Source organism: Lepidochelys kempii, chromosome 1, assembly GCF_965140285.1.
Source record: "Lepidochelys kempii isolate rLepKem1 chromosome 1, rLepKem1.hap1, whole genome shotgun sequence".
Lineage (NCBI taxonomy): Eukaryota > Metazoa > Chordata > Testudines > Cheloniidae > Lepidochelys > Lepidochelys kempii.
The window spans coordinates 353881472-353902158 of record NC_136380.1 but is presented as its reverse complement, the minus strand read 5'-3'; the positions used below and the strand labels follow the sequence as shown (position 1 = coordinate 353902158).

Genomic DNA, 20687 nt, shown 5'->3' with positions numbered 1-20687 from the left:
AATCTTCTCTTCCAGTATGGAGACCAGCTTGCACTTTGTACACACAAAGTCGCTTCTGTCCTGTGGAAGAAAGACAAACATGGCACATCCAGTGCAGGTCACAACAGCTGAACCCCCCCCTTCCATATCACCTTCTTACTATGAGCTTCCTCAGAGAAGTTGGCAAGATGTAAGCGTCACTGGGCTCACTCCAGGCGAACTCCCAGGCAAACTCCTGCTGTGTGCTGCTCTGCTGTCCCCCGCTGCTCAGCTGGTTCGCCGCTGCTCAGCTGGTTCGCGAAGCTCTAGAGAAACAGTGTTTCCTAATATCCAACCTAGACCTCCCCCATTGCAACTTGAGACCATTGCTTCTTGTTCTGTCATCTGTCACCACTGAGAACAGCCTAGCTCCATCCTCTTTGGAACTCCCCTTCAGTTAGTTGAAGGCTGCTATCAAATCCCCCCTCACTCTTTTCTCTTCTGCAGACTAAACAAGTCCAGATCCCTCAGCCTCTCCTCATAAGTCATGTGTTCCAGTCCCCTAATCATTTTTGTTGTCCTCTGCTGGACGTTTTCCAATTTTTCCACATCCTTCTTGTAGTGTGGGGCCCCAAACTGGACACAGTACTCCAGATGAGGCCTCACCAATGTCCAATAGAGGGGAACGATCACGTCCCTCGATCTGCTGGCAATGCCCCTACTTATACATCCCAAAATGCCATTAGTTTCTTGTCAACAAGGGCACACTGTTGACTCATATCCATCTTCTCGTTCACTGTAACCCCTAGGTCCTTTTCTGCAGAACTGCTGCCAAGCCATTCAGTCCTTAGTCTGTAGCGGTGTATGGGATTCTTCCGTACTAAGTGCAGGACTCTGCACTTGTTCTTGTTGAACCTCTTCAGATTTCTTTTGGCCCAATCATCCAATTTGTCTAGGTCCCTCTGTATCCTATCCTTACCCTCCAGCGTATCTACCTCTCCCCCCAGTTTAGAGTCATCCGCAAATTTGCTGAGAGTGCAAACTATCCCATCATCCAGATCATTCATAAAGATGTTGAACAGTCCATATAGTCCATTCCCCTGTGCTCAGGCAGGATTCAGTATACCTAGGCCATCCCTGATAGATTTGTCTAACCTGTTCTTAAAAACCTCCAGTGATGCGGATTCCACAACATCCTAGATAACCTGTTCCAGTGCTTAACTATTCTTGTAGTTAGAAAGTCTTTCCTAATATTTAACCTAAATCTCCCTTGCTGCAAATTAAGCCATTTACTTCTTGTCCTACCCTCTGTGGACCTGGAGAGCAGTTGATTACCATCCCCTTTATAACAAATTTTTACATATTTGAAGATTATTATAATTTCTCTTCTCTAGACTAAATATGCATAGTTCTTTCAACCTTTCCTCATAGGTCACGTTTTCTAAGCCTCTTCTAAAAAAAAAAAAATGGACACACTCTCCAGTTTCTCCACATCTTTCTTAGTGTGATGCCCAAAACTGGACACAGTACTCCACGTGAGGCCTCACCAATGCCAAATAGAGTGGAACAATTACCTCCTATGTCTTAATACAACATTCCTGTTAATACGTCCCAGAATTACATTTGCCTTATTCTCAACAGCATCTTCACTGCTGACTCATATTCACTATAACCCCCTGCTTCTTTTCTGCAGTACTGCTGCCTAGCCAGTTGTTCTTTTTCAAGGAATGTCCCTATGGGTGCTCCACTTTAGGTGTCTGTGCACCCTGTGCCTGAAATCGGCGACACCATCATGGTCTTGTGCCACTCGAGGCAGTTACAAAGCACTGTGCGACCAACTGTCCCTCAGTTCCTTCTGTACTGCCTTTGGCTTGAGTTGGAACAACTTAGCAGCACCTCATTTACCCTTAGAAAACATAGCTTATAGTATTCAGAATAGCAGCCGTGTTAGTCTGGATCCGCGAAAAGAACAGGAGTACTTGTGGCACCTTAGCGACTAACAAATTTATTAGCGCATAAGCTTTCATGAGCTACAGCTCACTTCGTCGGATGCATAGAATGGAACATACAGTAAGATAGATAGATCTATCTATACAGATAAGTTGGAAGTTATTACAAACTGTGAAAGGCTTATTAGTTAAGATGAGCTATTATCAGCAGGAGAAAAAAAACTTTTATAGTGATAATCAAGATGGCCCATTTAGACAGTTGACAAGAAGGTGTGAGGATACTTAACTTAAGGAAATAGATTCAATATGTGTAGCTTGTAGTAGTTAGTTATCAGGGTTACTACCGTTACTTCTTTATTCTTTATCCAAAAAGAAATTATTCTCCTCTATCCCCTTAGAGTAGGAAGATAAGTTAGAATCCTTCCAAGTTACTACTCCCTTTTACTGAAAACAGCGTCTCTCCAGCATGCTTGGATCACCCGGCTTTAAACGCTGTCTGACTTGCAGACTGTCAATTCCGATCTCGGATGGACACACGCTTTGCGTCCGCTGCCTTAGTGAGACTCACATTCCCCAAAAGTGTCCACACTGCCGAACCCTTATGGCTAGAACAAGGAAGGTGAGAGACCTCCATTTAAAACTTCTGATGATGGAAAAATAGTTGAGACTGGCCTCAGACCCCGAATCAAGGACCCCTCCTGGCCAATGGTCACCATTAACAGCCTTTGACAGAGGTCCTGCCTCAACAGCCTCCACAAAAGAGCCTGTACCTAAAAAAGCCACACAAAAAAACAGACTCAGGCTTCACCTCGCTGGGAATCCACTAAGAAAAAGCAATTGCCTCCTACCAAGTCCTCCTTGGTACCGTTGGCACTGAGTACATCGGACTCTGAGGCACCAGGTCCCTCTGGCACTATGAGAACACAGAGAGCAAAAGACCCGAAGCGGGCAAGCTCGAACTGTGTCTCACAGGGCAAACTAATGCCCTTGGCACCGGTACACGTGGAGCTGAAGAGGTGCTCAGCACTGAGCAGCAAAATGATGCTACCTGCAGTACCTACACAACACGGAACAAGACGTGCAGCATCAACTTCTGTAGATCATACACCAGCAATGCCAACTCTGGCACCAACACACCCAGTGCCACATCAGTTCTTGCAACGTACAGACCTGATGGTCTCCTCAGCGCCGGAATCTCCACTCCTTGGTACTGATGGCACTCCAACTTGATTGGTAATGAACCGACTGACTACTCTACCGCAGTCAGCTCCCACTCTTTCCAGCGATGCTGAAGATGAGGATGAAGGAGTGATTTATACACCTCATAGCTCCTCACCCAAACCTGGACCATCACACTGGCCAGAATACCCCTCTACTGCGGAAGCATGTACCTGGTTTGGGCACCTGTGGGCTCTGGCAGCCATGCCATTCCAACCTAACTAGCCATACTGGGATCTGTGAGCATTATACAGGGCTCAACATTGGAGGGCCCCTAGTCCATCAAGATCAAGAGCTCCACAGTCGCCATAGAATCATACAATATCAGGGTTGGAAGGGACCTCAGGAGGTCATCTAGTTCAACCCCCTGCTCGAAGCAGGACCAATCCCCAACTAAATCATCCCAGCCAGGGCTTTGTCAAGCCTGATCTTAAAAACTTCAAAGGAAGGAGATTCCACCACCTCCCTAGGTAACGCATTCCAGTGCTTCACCACCTCTCCTACCACCCTCAGAGACACAGGAAGAAATGACTGAGGAAACTGGGGGAAATCTCAGATCAGGAAGCCTCACCACCGCCTAACTTGTCATCTTTGTCACCAGACAAAACGATAATGCTCCCACCACAGGGGATGACTTCAAGCAGTTCCAGGAACTCTTTTTAAAAGGGTGGTAGAGTCATTGGACATATCCCTCGAAGAGGTGCTGGAGTCCCAACATAAACTGTTAGACATACTCCAAACATCGACCTAAACAAAGATTGCGCTACTGATCAGTTATGCTATTATGAAGCCTGCCAAAACCATCTAGCAGACACCCACAACTGCAACACCATCATGCAAAAGATAGATGCTATGTAGTACTTTCTGTCATAGAATAGAATCATAGAATCATAGAATATCAGGGTTGGAAGGGACCCCTGAAGGTCATCTAGTCCAACCCCCTGCTCGAAGCAGGACCAATTCCCAGTTAAATCATCCCAGCCAGGGCTTTGTCAAGCCTGACCTTAAAAACCTCTAAGGAAGGAGATTCTACCACCTCCCTACGTAACGCATTCCAGTGTTTCACCACCCTCCTAGTGAAAAAGTTTTTCCTAATATCCAACCTAAACCTCCCCCACTGCAACTTGAGACCATTACTCCTCGTTCTGTCATCTGCTACCATTGAGAACAGTCTAGAGCCATCCTCTTTGGAACCCCCTTTCAGGTAGTTGAAAGCAGCTATCAAATCCCCCCTCATTCTTCTCTTCTGCAGGCTAAACAATCCCAGTTCCCTCAGCCTCTCCTCATAAGTCTTGTGTTCTAGACCCCTAATCATTTTTGTTGCCCTTCGCTGGACCCTCTCCAATTTATCCACATCCTTCTTGTAGTGTGGGGCCCAAAACTGGACACAGTACTCCAGATGAGGCCTCACCAATGTCGAATAGAGGGGAACAATCACGTCCCTCGATCTGCTCACTATGCTCCTACTTATACATCCCAAAATGCCATTGGCCTTCTTGGCAACAAGGGCACACTGCTGACTCATATCCAGCTTCTCGTCCACCGTCCACTGTCACCCCTAGGTCCTTTTCCGCAGAACTGCTGCCTAGCCATTCGGTCCCTAGTCTGTAGCGGTGCATTGGATTCTTCCATCCTAAGTGCAGGACCCTGCACTTATCCTTATTGAACCTCATCAGATTTCTTTTGGCCCAATCCTCCAATTTGTCTAGGTCCTTCTGTATCCTATCCCTCCCCTCCAGCATATCTACCACTCCTCCCAGTTTAGTATCATCCGCAAATTTGCTGAGAGTGCAATCCACACCATCCTCCAGATCATTTATGAAGATATTGAACAAAACCGGCCCCACGACCGACCCTTGGGACACTCCCCTTGATACCGGCTGCCAACTAGACATGGAGCCATTGATCACTACCCGTTGAGCCCGACAATCTAGCCAGCTTTCTACCCACCTTATAGTGCATTCATCCAGCCCATACTTCCTTAACTTGCTGACAAGAATACTGTGGGAGACCGTGTCAAAAGCTTTGCTAAAGTCAAGAAACAATACATCCACTGCTTTCCCTTCATCCACAGAACCAGTAATCTCATCATAAAAGGCGATTAGATTAGTCAGGCATGACCTTCCCTTGGTGAATCCATGCTGGCTGTTCCTGATCACTTTCCTCTCATGCAAGTGCTTCAGGATTGATTCTTTGAGGACCTGCTCCATGATTTTTCCAGGGACTGAGGTGAGGCTGACTGGCCTGTAGTTCCCAGGATCCTCCTTCTTCCCTTTTTTAAAGATTGGCACTACATTAGCCTTTTTCCAGTCATCCGGGACTTCCCCGATTCGCCACGAGTTTTCAAAGAGAATGGCCAATGGCTCTGCAATCACAGCCGCCAATTCCTTCAGCACTCTCGGATGCAACTCATCCGGCCCCATGGACTTGTGCACGTCCAGCTTTTCTAAATAGTCCCTAATCACCTCTATCTCCACAGAGGGCTGGCCATCTCTTCCCCATTTTGTGATGCCCAGCGCAGCAGTCTGGGAGCTGACCTTGTTAGTGAAAACAGAGGCAAAAAAAGCATTGAGTACATTAGCTTTTTCCACATCCTCTGTCACTAGGTTGCCTCCCTCATTCAGTAAGGGGCCCACACATTCCTTGGCTTTCTTCTTGTTACCAACATACCTGAAAAAACCCTTCTTGTTACTCTTGACATCTCTGGCTAGCTGCAGCTCCAGGTGCGATTTGGCCCTCCTGATATCATTCCTACATGCCCGAGCAATATTTTTATACTCTTCCCTGGTCATATGTCCAACCTTCCACTTCTTGTAAGCTTCTTTTTTATGTTTAAGATCCGCTAGGATTTCACCATTAAGCCAAGCTGGTCGCCTGCCATATTTACTATTCTTTCGACTCATTGGGATGGTTTGTCCCTGTAAACTCAACAGGGATTCCTTGAAATACAGCCAGCTCTCCTGGACTCCTTTCCCCTTCAAGTTAGTCCCCCAGGGGATCCTGGCCATCCGTTCCCTGAGGGAGTCGAAGTCTGCTTTCCTGAAGTCCAGGGTCCGTATCCTGCTGCTTACCTTTCTTCCCTGCGTCAGGATCCTGAACTCAACCAACTCATGGTCACTGCCTTCCAGATTCCCATCCACTTTTGCTTCCCCCACTAATTCTACCCGGTTTGTGAGCAGCAGGTCAAGAAAAGCGCCCCCCCTAGTTGGCTCCTCTAGCACTTGCGCCAGGAAATTGTCCCCTACGCTTTCCAAAAACTTCCTGGATTGTCTATGCACCGCTGTATTGCTCTCCCAGCAGATATCAGGAAAATTGAAGTCACCCATGAGAATCAGGGCATGCGATCTAGTAGCTTCCATGAGCTGCCGGAAGAAAGCCTCATCTACCTCATCCCCCTGGTCCGGTGGTCTATAGCAGACTCCCACCACTACATCACTCTTGTTGCACACACTTCTAAACTTAATCCAGAGACACTCGGGTTTTACTACAGTTTCGTACCGGAGCTCTGAGCTCTGTCCTAAGGGAGCAGAATTTTTGTTTACACACCCCACACCAAACTCCTTGGTAGTGGAGGCAGTAAATGAGAGGGGGAAACAGTACCACACCAGAGCAACCCCATGTGACAAAGACTGGAAGAGGCTAGACCTCTTCGGTCTCAAGACATATTCTTCTGCCCCATTACAATTTCACATAGCGAATTACGAGGCTTTACTGGCCAAATGTACTCTCAAAGATTTCTCAAAAATGTCAGAATTTATTGACCATTTACCCGAGGATAAAAAAGGACAGTTCAAGGCTAATATCGCTGAAGGCCATCTCATCACCAGGACAGCACTACAGGCCTCACTTGACTCTGCAGACACGGCTGCACAATCCATCGCAACATCTGTTGTCATGCGCCATGCATGTTGGTTACATCTCTTGGGATTTCCTAGGGAAGTCCACTCGACTTTCGAGGATCTGCCCTTTGAAGGCCGAAAGTTATTTGTGGCTAAACCACATGAGTCCCTCCACACCCTTAAGGACTCAAGGGCAACCTTAAGATCTCTGGGCATCTACACACCTGCAAATAAAAAGAAACAGGGCTGGTATTATATCCAGATATTTCATTCAACCGTACACACAACCCCACAGGCAGTATGACCAACGGCATAAACAAAGACAAACCAGATGTCGGCAAAACCAAAATCAACCTTCGACATCCCAGCAGTCCACCTTGAGACAACAATTTTGAAGGTGTGGTCGAGGGCATAAGACCACCATACTCTCTAACTCAGGAAACAGAAACTGTCTCCTGTCCATTCAGAGATCATCTGCCACCATATTACCAAGTCTGGAACACCATCACAACAGACAGGTTTTGGAAATTATTCAAAACGGTTATTCCATCCGCTTTACCTCTATCCCACCTACCCACACTCCTTCCCTATCCCTCTTCAGTAAGCGCCACAAAGAGCATGATAACACTCTTCACAAACTTAGGGCTACAAATAAGTAGGCAGAAGTCCACACTGACCCCGATCCAGATACTAGGATTTATCGGAGCTTGCCTCATCTGTGCAACAGGGCCACTACCTCAACCACTCTTTATCAGACTTGTCAATTTCAACAGTGACAGACAGTCCACAAATATTGGCCAGGACATGTCTCCAACTACTAGGATATATGGCAGCAGCAACATTTGTTGTCGAACATGCCAGACTTCACATGAGATGCCTGCAGGCCTGGCTTCGAACAGTGTATGGTCCACACAGATTCAGCCTAAGTAGACAGCTCATGATGCTAAGGAAGGTAAAGGACTCACTCAAATAGTGGACACAATCAAGAAACGTCTGCACAGGGGCCCCATTTCTACAAAGGACCCCAACAATGACAATCACCACAGATGCCTCTCTAATAGGCTGGGGAGCACATTTACTCAACAACACAGTTCAAGGCTGCTGGTCCCCTTCAGAATCCAACATGCACATAAACTTGCTGGAGCTAATGGTAATCCACAACACATGCAGTCACTTTCTACCTCTAATTAAAAAACAAAGCCATCAGGATCCTCAAGGACAATGTAGTGTGCATGTTTTACATAAACTTCCAGAGGGGTGCAAGATCACAATCCATATGCACAGAAGTGATATGGCTCTGGAATTGGTGTATCAGCAACAACATCCACATGTTGGCATCTTACCTCCTGGGATGCCAAAACTCAACAGCCTTAAGCTGAAATTTTGCACAGAGCTACGAATGGGAGATAGATCCCAGTGCTCTACATACAGTATACAAAAGATGGGGATTCCCTACCATAGACCTCTTTGCACCAGCACAGAATGCCGAGTGACCATGATATTGCTCCAGAGCAGGATTGCAAGCCCTCTCCCTAGGCGACACTCTCCTCATCAAATGGGATCATAGAATCATAGAAAATTAGGGTTGGAAGAGACCTCAGGAGGTCATCTAGTCCAACCCCCTGCTAAAAGCATGCACCATTAATGTATGCATTTCATCTGACCCCACTCTTAACCCGTGTCATACACAAGATCAAGAAAGACAAATCCAAAGTAATCATTAAAAAAGCTACTGTACCCAATGACTGGAAGATAGCTAATGTAACGCCAATATTTAAGAAGGGCTCTAGGGGTGATCCTGGCAATTACAGATCTGTAAGTCTAACGTCAGTACCGGGCAAATTAGTTGAAACAATATTAAAGAATCAAATTATCAGACACATTAAAGAACATAAATAGTTGTGCAAAAGTCAACATGGTTTCTGTAAAGGGAGATCATGTTTTACTAATCTATTAGAGTTTTTTAAGGGGGTCAATAAACACATGTATAAGGGGGATCCAGTGGATATAGTGTACTTAGATTTCCAGGAAGCCTTTGACAAGGTCCCTCACCAAAGGCTGTTACGTAAATTAAGTTGTCATGGGATAAGAGGGGAGATCCTTTCATGGATTGAGAACTGGTTAAAAGACCGGGAACAAAGGGTAGGAATAAATGGTAAATTTTCAGAATGGAGAGGGGTAACTAGTGGTGTTCCCCAAGGGTCAGTCCTGGGGCCAATCCTATTCAACGTATTCATAAATGATCTGGAGAAAGGAGTAAACAATGAGGTGGCAAAGTTTGCAGATGATACTAAACTGCTCAAGATAGTTAAGACCAAAGCAGATTGTGAAGAACTTCAAAAAGATCTCACAAAACTAAGTGATTGGGCAACAAAATGGCAAATGAAATTTAATGTGGATAAATGTAAAGTAATGCACATTAGAAAAAAATAACCCCAACTATACATACAATATGATGGGGGCTAATTTAGCTACAACTAATCAGGAAAAAGATCTTGGAGTCATCATGGATAGTTCTCTTAAGACGTCCACGCAGTGTGCTGCGGCAGTCAAAAAAGCAAACGGGATGTTAGGAATCTTTAAAAAGGGGATAGAGAATAAGACGGAGAATATCTTATTCCCCTTATATAAATCCATGGTACGCCCACATCTTGAATACTGCTTACAAATGTGGTCCCCTCATCTCAAGAAAGATATACTGGCATTAGAAAAAGTTCAGAAAAGGGCAAATAAATGATTAGGGGTTTGGAACGGGTCCCATATGAGGAGGGATTAAAGAGGCTATGACTTTTCAGCTTGGAAAAGGGGAGACTAAGGGGGGATATGATAGAGGTATATAAAATCATGAGTGGTGTGGAGAAAGTGAATAAGGAAAAGTTATTTACTTGTTCCCATAATATAAGAAGTAGGGGCCACCAAATGAAATTAATGGGCAGCAGGTTTAAAACAAATAAAAGGAAGTTCTTTTTCACTCAGCACACAGTCAACCTGTGGAACTCCTTGCCTGAGGAGGTTGTGAAGGCTAGGACTATAAAGAGAACTGGATAAATTTATGGGAGTTAAGTCCATTAATGGCTATTAGCCAGGATGGGTAAGGAATGGTGTCCCTAGCCTCTGTTTGTCAGAGGGTGGAGATGGATGGCAGGAGAGAGATCACTTGATCATTACCTGTTAGGTTCACTCCTGGGGCACCTGGCATTGGCCACTGTCGGTAGACAGGATACTGGGCTGGATGGACCTTTGGTCTGACCCAGTATGAACATTCTTATGTTATAATAGCGCCGACATGGCCCAGGCAAACATGATTCCCATACCTTCTGAGGATGGCAATATGCCCACCTCAAACCCTTCCCCTAATATCTTACCACCTCTCACAAGATGCGGGACATGTTCACCATCCCAACCTCGCAGTTCTCCACCTAAAGGCTTGGCTGCTCCGTGACTAAGAGGGTCGAGACTGCCTGTTTAGAGGAAGTAAAATACATATTACTGAACAACCGTAAAATGAGTAGAAGAAACACATATATCCATAAGTGGAAATGGTTCAACACTTCGTGCCAAGATAGACAGATTTTTGCCTATATCTTGCCCGTTACCAAGGGTCCTGGATTACATATTAGAAATTAAAAATTTGGGGCTGTCCACAAGCTCTGTCAAGGTATACTTGGTGGCTATCACAGCCTTTCACAAGAAGGTGGATGGGGTCACCATATTTGTTCACCCAACGACTAAACACTTTCTTAGAGGCATTAAGAACGCTTACACCACAACAAGGAATCCTGCCGTTCATGTGAGACGTCAACCTCGTCTTACGCTGACTTATGGGAAAGCCATTTGAGTTCCTCGCTTCCTGCGTATTACTCCACCTATCTGTGAAGGTGGCCTTCCTCATCGCCATCACATCCGCCAGCCAGGTGGGAGAACTAGGTGCCCTAATGGCATATCCCCCTTACACAAAGATAAAGTTACTTTAAGACCACACCCCAAGTCCCTACCCAAAGTCACCTCTCCCTTTCATTTGAACCAACCCATTTCCTTACCTGTGTTTTTCAAAATAACATATGCAGACGAAAGGGAGGCATCACTTCACATATTGGACGTTCGCAGAGCTTTGACTTTCTACATTGAAAGAATAAAAACATTTAGGAAATCACGAGACTATTTGTCTCCATAACAGAATGCTCAATAAGACAAACAATCTCAAAACAGACTATCCAAATGGATATCAGGATGCATCCACCTTTGTTACCAAAAGAGTCACCTACAAGCCCCAGCGGGAGTACACTCTACCAGAGCACAGGCAGCATCTGTGACTTTTCTCAACAACGTACCTATTACTGACATTTGCAGAGCAGCAACCTGGGCATCAGCCCACACATTCATGAAACACTATGCTATAGAGCAACAATCAGCATCAGATGCTCGCTTTGGGCTCGCTTTGTTATCCACCATCCATAAGGCAACTCTGAAGCCCCTCCCTTCCACTGAGAGAGACTGCCCAACGCCTTGGCACCTAAAGTGGAGCACCCACAGGGACACTCCTCAAAGAAGAAGAGAGGGTTACTCACCTTGTGCAGTAACTGGGGTTCTTCAAGATGGTTGTCCCTGTGGGTGCTCCACTACCCTCCCTCATCCCCCTCTACTTCAGTTTTCACACTTTTTCTCTGCGGTAGAAAAGGAACCAAGGGACGGTTGGTTGCGCAGTGCTATGTAACTGCCTCAGGTGGTGCAAGACAGTAACGGCGCGTGCACACCCAACAAGGCTGGTGCAGGGCGCACAGACACCTAAAGTGGAGCTCCCACCGGGACAACTGTCTCAAAGAACCTCAGTTACTGCACAAGGAGAGTAACCTTCTCTTCCCTCATTTTGCAATCATGCCTTTGATTTTTTTTTCCTTCCTGCGCCTAGTAGTTTCTAATTATCTTTATTGAATTTCATCTTATTATTATTGATTTCAGACCAATTCTCCAATTAAGATTGGATTAGATTGAGTTCTAATGCTGTCCTCCAAAATGTTTGCAACCCCTGTCAGCTTGATGTCATTGGCAAATTTTGTAAATGTACTCTCTACTTCATCATCCAAGTTGTTAATGAAAATATTGAATAGTACAAGACCCAGGACAGAACAATGTGGAACCCCACTCACTTGATAGGTACTCCTCATTTGACAGGGGACCGTTGGCAAGTACTCTTTGAGTATGTTTTTTTCAATCAGTTGTCCACTCACTTTATGCTAATTTCATAAAGACCACATTTTCATAGTTTTCTTATGAGTATAGAATCATAGAACTGGAAGGGACCTCAAGAGATCATCTAGTACAGTCCCCTGTACTCAAGGCAGGACTAAGTATTATCTAGACTATTCCTGACAGGTGTTTGTCCAACCTGCTCTTAAAAATCCCCAATGATGGAGATTCCACAACCTCCCTAGGCAACTTATTCCAGTTCTTAACCACTCTGACCGTTAGGAAGTTTTTCCTAATGTCCAACCTAAATCACCCTTGCTGCAGTTTAAGCCCATTGCTTCTTGTCCTATCCTCAGAAGTTAAGGAGAACAATTTTTCTCCCTCCTCCTTGTAACAACCTTTTATATACTTGAAAACTGTTATCATGTCCCCTCTCAGTCTTCTCTTTTCCAGACTTAACAAACCCAATTTTTTCAGTCTTCCCTCATAGGCCATGTTTTCTAGATCTGTAATAATTTTTGTTGTTGTTCTCTGGATTTTCTCCAATTTGTCCACATCTTTCCTGAAATGTGGTGCCCAGAACTGGACACAATACTCCAGTTGAGGCCTAATCAGTGCCGAGTAGAATGGAAGAATTACTTCTCGTGTCTTGCTTACAATACTCCCAGAATGATGTTTGGTTTTTTGGTTTTTTTTCCTCCCCCAACAGTGTTACACTATTGACTCATATTTAGCATGCGATCTAATATGATCCTCAGATCTCTTTCTGCAGTACTCCTTCTCAGGCAGTCATTTCCCATTTTGTAGTGTGCAACTGATTGTTCCTTCCTAAGTGGAGTACTTTCCATTTGTCCGTATTGAATTTCATCCTATTTACTTCAGACCATTTCTCCAGTTTGTCCAGATCATTTTGAATTTTAATCCTATCCTCCAAAGCACTTGCAACCTCTCCCAGCTTGGTATAGTCCGCAAAATTTATAAGGGTATTTCTATGCCATTATCTAAATCATTGATGAAGATATGAAACAGAACCGGACCCAGAACCGATCCCTGCGGGACCCTACTGGTTATGTCCTTCCAGCATGACTGTGAACCACTGAAAACTACTCTCTGGAAACGATTTTCCAACCAGTTATGAACCCACCTTATAGTAGCTCCATCTAGGTTGTATTTCACTAGTTTGTTTATGAGAAGGTCATGCGAGACCATGTCGAAAGCATTACTAAAGTCAAGATATACCATTTCTGCTACTTTCCCCCTATCCACAAGGCTTGTTACCCTGTGAAAGAAAGCTATCAGGTTGGTTTGACGTGATTTATTCTTGACAAATCCACGCTGACTGTTATTTATCACCTTATTATCTTCTAGGTGTTTGCAAATTGATTGTGTAATTATTTGCCCCATTATCTTTCAAGGTACAGAAGTTAAGCTGACTGGTCTGTAATTCCCCAGGTTGTCCTTTTCTAGTCTTCTGGAATCTCTCCCTTCTTCCATGACTTTTCAGAGATAATTGCTAATGGCTCAGATATCTCTTTAGTCAGCTTCTTAAGTATTCTAGGATGCATTTCATCAGGCCCTAGTGATTTGAAGACATCTAACTTGTCTAAGTAATTTTTGACTTGTTCTTTCCCTATTTTAGACTCTGATCCTACCTTATTTTCACTGGCATTCATTATGTGAGACGTCCAATCGCCACCAACCTTCTTGGTGAAAACTGAAACTAGGAAGTCATTAAGCACCTCTGCCATTTCCACATTTTCTGTTATTGTCTTTCCCTCCTCATTGAGTAACGGGCCTACTCTGTCCTTGGTCTTCCTCTTGCTTCTAAGGTATTTGTAGAATGTTTTCTTGTTTCCTTTTATATCCCTAGCTAGTTTGATCTTGATTTGTGCCTTGGCTTTTCTAATTTTGTCCCTACATACTTGTGTTATTTGTTTATATTCATCCTTTGTAATTTGACCGAATTTCCACTTTTTGTAGGACTCAAAAAAGAGTTTTAGATCATTGAAGATCTCCTGGTTAAGCCAAGGTGATCTCTTGCCATATTTCCTATCTTTCCAACGCAGTAGAATAGTTTGTTCTTGTGCCCTTAATAATGTCTCTTTGAAAAACTGCCAACTGTCTACAATTGTTTTTCCCCTTAGACTTGCTTCTCCCACCAAGATAGCACTGTGCACATGAGAGCTTATGCTGGCAAAACTTATGTTGCTCAGGGGTGGGTTTTTTTCATAAGTGCTAGTGTAGACATGGCCTTAGAAAACGTTGTGACAGCGCTCCTCTGCGTTGGTGGGTTCCATGCTTCCACTTAGTGGTGGGCTGGTGTATTCCTCTCTACCTCAGAATTTCCCCATGTCCCTGGGCTTGCTGTCCATACTGTGCCTGAGTACGGTTCCTTCTGGCCTCCCTGACTGGGAAGGGGGAGGGAAGCCTCTTAGTCTCTGGTAGCCCCTCCGGGCCTGGTGACAACAAACCAGGCCCGCAGTTCGGTCTCTCCCCTCCAGTGAGGTCTCTTCCCTCAGACCTCTGGGGTGCAGAAGGGCTGTTCACCCGGTTGGGTAGGGTTTCCCCTGCCCTTCACCCCTGTACCTGTGGGGTTTTCCCTCCTGGTGCTCGTAAGCATCTGCACCACCCAGCTCTCCAGTAGCACACTTTCCTCCCACCACTCCTATCATGCATGCCTATCTGCCTGGAGGGGAGGCTTTTAACAGGTTCTGGCAGGCCCTTGATTGGCCCCAGGTGTCCTAATTAACCGAGAGTAACCTCTGTTCGGTTACCAAGGGAAAAGGGACCCAGAGCACTGACATCATGCATGCCAAGTGGCTCCAGCTGGTGGTGTCAGGCTCTGCATCCCTGGACCTGTTTGAATAGGTCAGCCTCATGACCCTGAACAGTTTGCAGAAATGCGTCTTCAGCTACAACAGCGACTGCCAGGAGACGCCCAGTGACTACATCATAGCTACCCTGGAGCTCAGCTCCCTGGTGGTGCAGCGCCATCACCACCTGCTCCTGTACTGTGACTTCCTGTAGCCCTCTGGCCTCACACTGTCACAACATGCTTTATAGTGATAAACTCAAGGGTATCAAGTTCTTTAGCTTAGTGAAGAGAAGGTTAAGAGGTGACTTGATCACAGTTGTTTACTGCCTGTTAGGATATAGATATTCAGGTCTGTCTGTAAAGGCCTATACTCTTAGAATTTAGGTGTATTCTTATCACTTGGCTAGTTACAGGGGTACAAAAGAAAGAATCAAAATCACTGTCTGCTGGTGTAAGGGCCTTCTCTTACTGTGACAGTTTGAGGCCCTGTGCTTAGGCTAAGGCCTTTGGCTAAGCAGCAGAGGCAGCCATAAGCTGGGAAGCGAATGGTCACGTCCTCACATTCCAAGCTAGTCGCATTGAAATAAGGTGCTATTGCGCTGTTAGGAATACAATCCTGTCCTGATAATGCCTATTGCCTCCAGAGAAAGGGAAGTGCCTAGAAAATATAAAAGGAAACTTAGTTTGATAGAATCCTGTCTGGCAAGAATTCACTTATCAATAGCTGGGATGTGAAATCCTCACTTCTGTATTGTTTTGTCATTATAGTTCCCACTTTGCTATTGTTTGTCTGTATAATCTCTGTCTGGTTCTGTGATTGTTCCTGTCTGCTGTATAATTAATTTTGCCGGGTGTAAACTAATTAAGGTGGTGGGATATAATTGGTTACATAATCATGTTACAATATGTTAGGATTGGTTAGTTAAATTTCAGGAAAATGATTGCTTAAGATATAGCTAAGCCGAACTCAAGTTTTACTATATAGTCTGCAGTCAATCAGGAAGTGAGGGGGTAGGTTTGTGGGTGGGGGAGATGGGAACAGGGAATGTGGGTGGGGAAATTGGAATCATGTTTTGCTAAAGAGGGGAAATGGAAACAGGGAATGGGGGTAAGGAAATTGGAATAATGTTTTGCTAAGGGCAGGAATGGGAACAGGGACACAGGTGTAAGGCTCTGTGGTGTCAGAGCTGGGAAGGAGGATACTAAGGAAGGAAACGAATCATGCTTGCTGGAAGTTCACCCCAATAAACATCGAATTGTTTGCACCTTTGGACTTCGGGTATTGTTGCTCTCTGTTCATGCGAGAAGGACCAGGGAAGTAAGTGGGTGAAGGAATAAGCCCCCTAACACTGCCTGCATGGGGAACAAATATTTGATAATGGATTCTTTAATTTAGCAAAGATGCACCAAGATCCATTGGTTGGAAGTTGAAGCTAGACAAATTCAGACTGGAAATAAGGTGTAAATTTTAACAGCGAGGGTAATTAGCTATTAGAACAACTTACTAAGGACTGTGCTGGGTTCTTTGTTTCTGGCAATTTTTAAATCAAGATTGGCTGTTTTTCTAAAAGATGGGCTCCATTTAAACAGGAATTAATTTAGGGAAGTTCTCTGGCATGTTATACAGGAGGTCAGACTAGATGATCACAATGGTCTCTTCTGGCCTTAGAATCTGTGAATGTTTGTAGCCAACCAGCAATCTTTGGGTTGCCAGGAAGTGTTGGTCACAGGTGGGCCAGGAGCCAAAGTTTGGGACTCACTGCTTTGATCTTGTGCTGGATGGCCAGTTCACCAGTGCTGACGCTGTTCTGAGCTGCTTTTAGCAGGACTTGTATGATAAGTGATGACTAACTCCATAAGCCCTGCCTGCCTGTTGGATGTGACCACCTTCTCCAGATGCCATAGTGAAGAGCACCTCAGGAATTTCTGTAAATAGTGGGGAAAAAAACGTTGCCTGTCTATTCAGCAGAGGTCACACAATTTGTCATTCTGCTGTTTTCCTTTGATTAAAGTTGACAGAGCTGAAGAATCTGCAGCAGCAGTACCTGCAGATTGGCATGGAAACAGCTGAGATCTCTCACTTAAAGGCTCGACTGCAGGAGTATCAGCAAGAGGCTGATAAACAGCATTGTCTCCAAGAACAATTGAGGCAGGACAGCATTTCCTGCCGACAGGAGCTCCACCAGCTCAGGTGAGAACAGCCCTTCTGCATACTGGTCCATGGGGGCAATAATCTCCTTGATGCAAGATTTGGGGGGTCCCATTGGGAATCGAGCGGATGGCTGGAGGATGAGGTCAGGTTGTTATATGAAACTCATTCTGGAATAAACCAATAGCTCTTCTAATTTTGTTTCTTGCCTCCAACGGTAGCTAGTATCGCATATTGCAGAGGAATGTATAACTGTCCCCATCCAATATTATACCTAATTTATGTAGTACTAGAACATAGGCGCAAACTTCTCCCTCCCCCACCTGGTGACCAGCTTCTTTTCTGAGGCCCCTTACATTGTTAACCTAATTTGTGTTACTGCAGAAGCCATTCTTACTTATGAGTGACTAATTCTTTATTTTATTAGTTTGATGCCCAACCCACGCTGCTGTCACCCTTCACAAATGCAGTCCATAAATATTCCTACAGCAGTCTGTCCTTCCCCACAGAGCTAAAATTAACCAGCCAGTGAGAAGGCTAAGTGATTTACCTCTTATCCCTGCCTTGCACACTGACAAAAGTTGTTTATCACAGTCTAGTCCAAGCTGTCTGAAGACAAAGGAAAACATATTGTCCAGGGGTACTGTAAGTGTGTAGCAGTGAACATGCTGCAGTCCCCAAGCCGACTGCAAAATGACTTTCTGAATCCTGCTCTGTCTAAGTCCTCAACTGTGTGAATTGGCAAAAAGAAAAGGAGTACTTGTGGCACCTTAGAGACTAACCAATTTATTTGAGCATGAGCTTTCGTGAGCTACAGCTCACTTCATCAGATGCATGCCGTGGAAACTGCAGCAGACTTTATATATACACAGAGAATATTCTCTGTGTATATATAAAGTCTGCTGCAGTTTCCACGGCATGCATCTGATGAAGTGAGCTGTAGCTCACGAAAGCTCATGCTCTGTGTATATATAAAGTCTGCTGCAGTTTCCACGGCATGCATCTGATGAAGTGAGCTGTAGCTCACGAAAGCTCATGCTCTGTGTATATATAAAGTCTGCTGCAGTTTCCACGGCATGCATCTGATGAAGTGAGCTGTAGCTCACGAAAGCTCATGCTCAAATAAATTGGTTAGTCTCTAAGGTGCCACAAGTACTCCTTTTCTTTTTGCGAATACAGACTAACACGGCTGTTACTCTGAAACCTGTGTGAATTGGGTATCTCTGTCTCTATGCAGCAGTGTCTTGTTGCAAAGAAACTCTCCTGGCATAGGTTAACTGTGGGGAGTAATGAGACTGTTCCCCTGCTAGGCCTATGCTGGGCTTCCTGAGTACTGCAGGTGACTACACAGGACATACTGTAGGACGTGCCATCTATAATGTTGACTATGTGTTGCTTTGCAGACAGGAGAAGACCACATGGGAGATGCAGAACAAGAGGGAAAAAGAGCAGTACTTGATGGCCTTGGCGGACAAAGACCAGCAGCTAAGTCACTTGCAAAGGATTGTGCAAGATTGTGTGAAGTCACCCCTGTCCAAGACGCAGGTCATAGAGGAGCAATACCAAAGGCAGGTGAGCAAGGATGGAGTTCCCTTCATATTATAGTGGAATTGGAAGCTTGGAATTCAGTTAGAAAGGAGCCAGAGTGATGGAGGATGGATCTAGACTGTTCTCAGTGATAGCAGATGACAGAACGAGGAGTAATGGTCTCAAGTTGCAGTGGGGGAGGCTTAGGTTGGATATTAGGAAAAACTTTTTCACTAGGAGGGTGGTGAAGCACTGGAATGCGTTACCTAGGGAGGTGGTGGAATCTCCTTCCTGAGATATTTTTAAGGGCAGGCTAGACAAAGTCCTGGCTGGGATGCTTTAGTTGAGAATTGGCCCTGCTTTGAGCAGGGGGTTGGACTAGATGACCTCCTGAGGTCCCTTCCAACCCTGATATTGTATGATTCTATGAGGAGTGGGGTCACAACATCTGAAAGCAGGTGGGTCAAATGTATTGGAGGGAAGTTTTTATCTGAGCGTCCTCTGTATGTTTCCATCCATGGGATGCACCAACTGTGCAGTGGGGATCATAGAATCATAGATTCTATGATTCTATGATCATAGAATATCGTAGATTATCAGGGTTGGAATGGACCTCAGGAGGTCATCTAGTCCAACCCCCTGCTCAAAGCAGGACCAATCCCCAACTAAATCATCCCAGCCAAGGCTTTGTCAAGCCTGACCTTAAAAATATCTAAGGAAGGAGATTCCACCACCTCCCTAGGTAACGCATTCCAGTGCTTCACCACCCTCAAGGTCAGCTCCCAGACTACTGCACTGGGCAGCACAGCATGGGGAGGAGGTGACCAGCCCTCTGTGGAGAAAGAAGTGGTTTGGGACTATTTAGAAAAGCTGGACAAGCACAACTCCATGGGGCCGGATGCACTGCATCCGAGAGTGCTGAAGGAATTGGCGGATGTGATTGCAGAGCCATTGGCCATTATCTTTGAAAACTCATGGCGAACCGGGGAAGTCCCAGATGACTGGAAAAAGGCTAATGTAGTGCCAATCTTTAAAAAAGGGAAGAAGGAGGATCCTGGGAACTACAGGCCAGTCAGCCTCACCTCAGTCCCTGGAAAAATCATGGAGCAGGTCCTCAAAGAATCAATCCTGAAGCACTTGCATGAGAGGAAAGTGATCAGGAACAGCCAGCATGGATTCACCAAGGGAAGGTCATGCCTGACTAATCTAATCGCCTTTTATGATGAGATTACTGGTTCTGTGGATGAAGGGAAAGCAGTGGATGTATGGTTTCTTGACTTTAGCAAAGCTTTTGACACGGTCTCCCACAGTATTCTTGTCAGCAAGTTAAGGAAGTATAGGCTGGATGAATGCACTATAAGGTGGGTAGAAAGCTGGCTAGATTGTCGGGCTCAACGGGTAGTGATCAATGGCTCCATGTCTAGTTGGCAGCCGGTATCAAGGGGAGTGCCCCAAGGGTCGGTCGTGGGGCCGGTTTTGTTCAATATCTTCATAAATGATCTGGAGGATGGTGTGGATTGCACTCTCAGCAAATTTGCGGATGATACTAAACTGGGAGGAGTGGTAGATACGCTGGAGGGGAGGGATAGGATACAGAAGGACCTAGACAAATTGGAGGATTGGGCCAAAAGAAATCTGATGAGGTTCAATAAGGATAAGTGCAGGGTCCTGCACTTAGGATGGAAGAATCCAATGCACAGCTACAGACTAGGGACCGAATGGCTAGGCAGCAGTTCTGCGGAAAAGGACCTAGGGGTGACAGTGGACGAGAAGCTGGATATGGGTCAACAGTGTGCCCTTGTTGCCAAGAAGGCCAGTGGCATTTTGGGATGTATAAGTAGGGGCATTGCCAGCAGATCGAGGGATGTGATCGTTTCCCTCTATTCGACATTGGTGAGGCCTCATCTGGAGTACTGTGTCCAGTTTTGGGCCCCACACTAGAAGAAGGATGTGGAAAAATTGGAAAACGTCCAGCGGAGGGCAACAAAAATGATTAGGGGACTGGAACACATGACTTATGAGGAGAGGCTGAGGGAACTGGGATT

General features: G+C 45.3%; 1 protein-coding gene across 4 annotated transcripts in view; it reads left to right on the top strand.

Moving 5' to 3' along the window:
- Nucleotides 1–20687, top strand: part of GOLGB1 (golgin B1) — a 113490-nt gene that overhangs the window by 60925 nt on the left and 31878 nt on the right. For 3 of the 4 annotated variants that reach the window (XM_073329076.2, XM_073329077.2, XM_073329078.2), the window contains exons 16-17: nt 16979–17157; nt 18519–18687. In XM_073329076.2, the coding sequence (XP_073185177.2) occupies nt 16979–17157; nt 18519–18687 (348 nt within the window). Of the gene's footprint in view, nt 1–13790; nt 15885–16978; nt 17158–18518; nt 18688–20687 lie in introns of those variants that run through there. The other variant, XM_073329079.2, reaches the window with a different exon arrangement.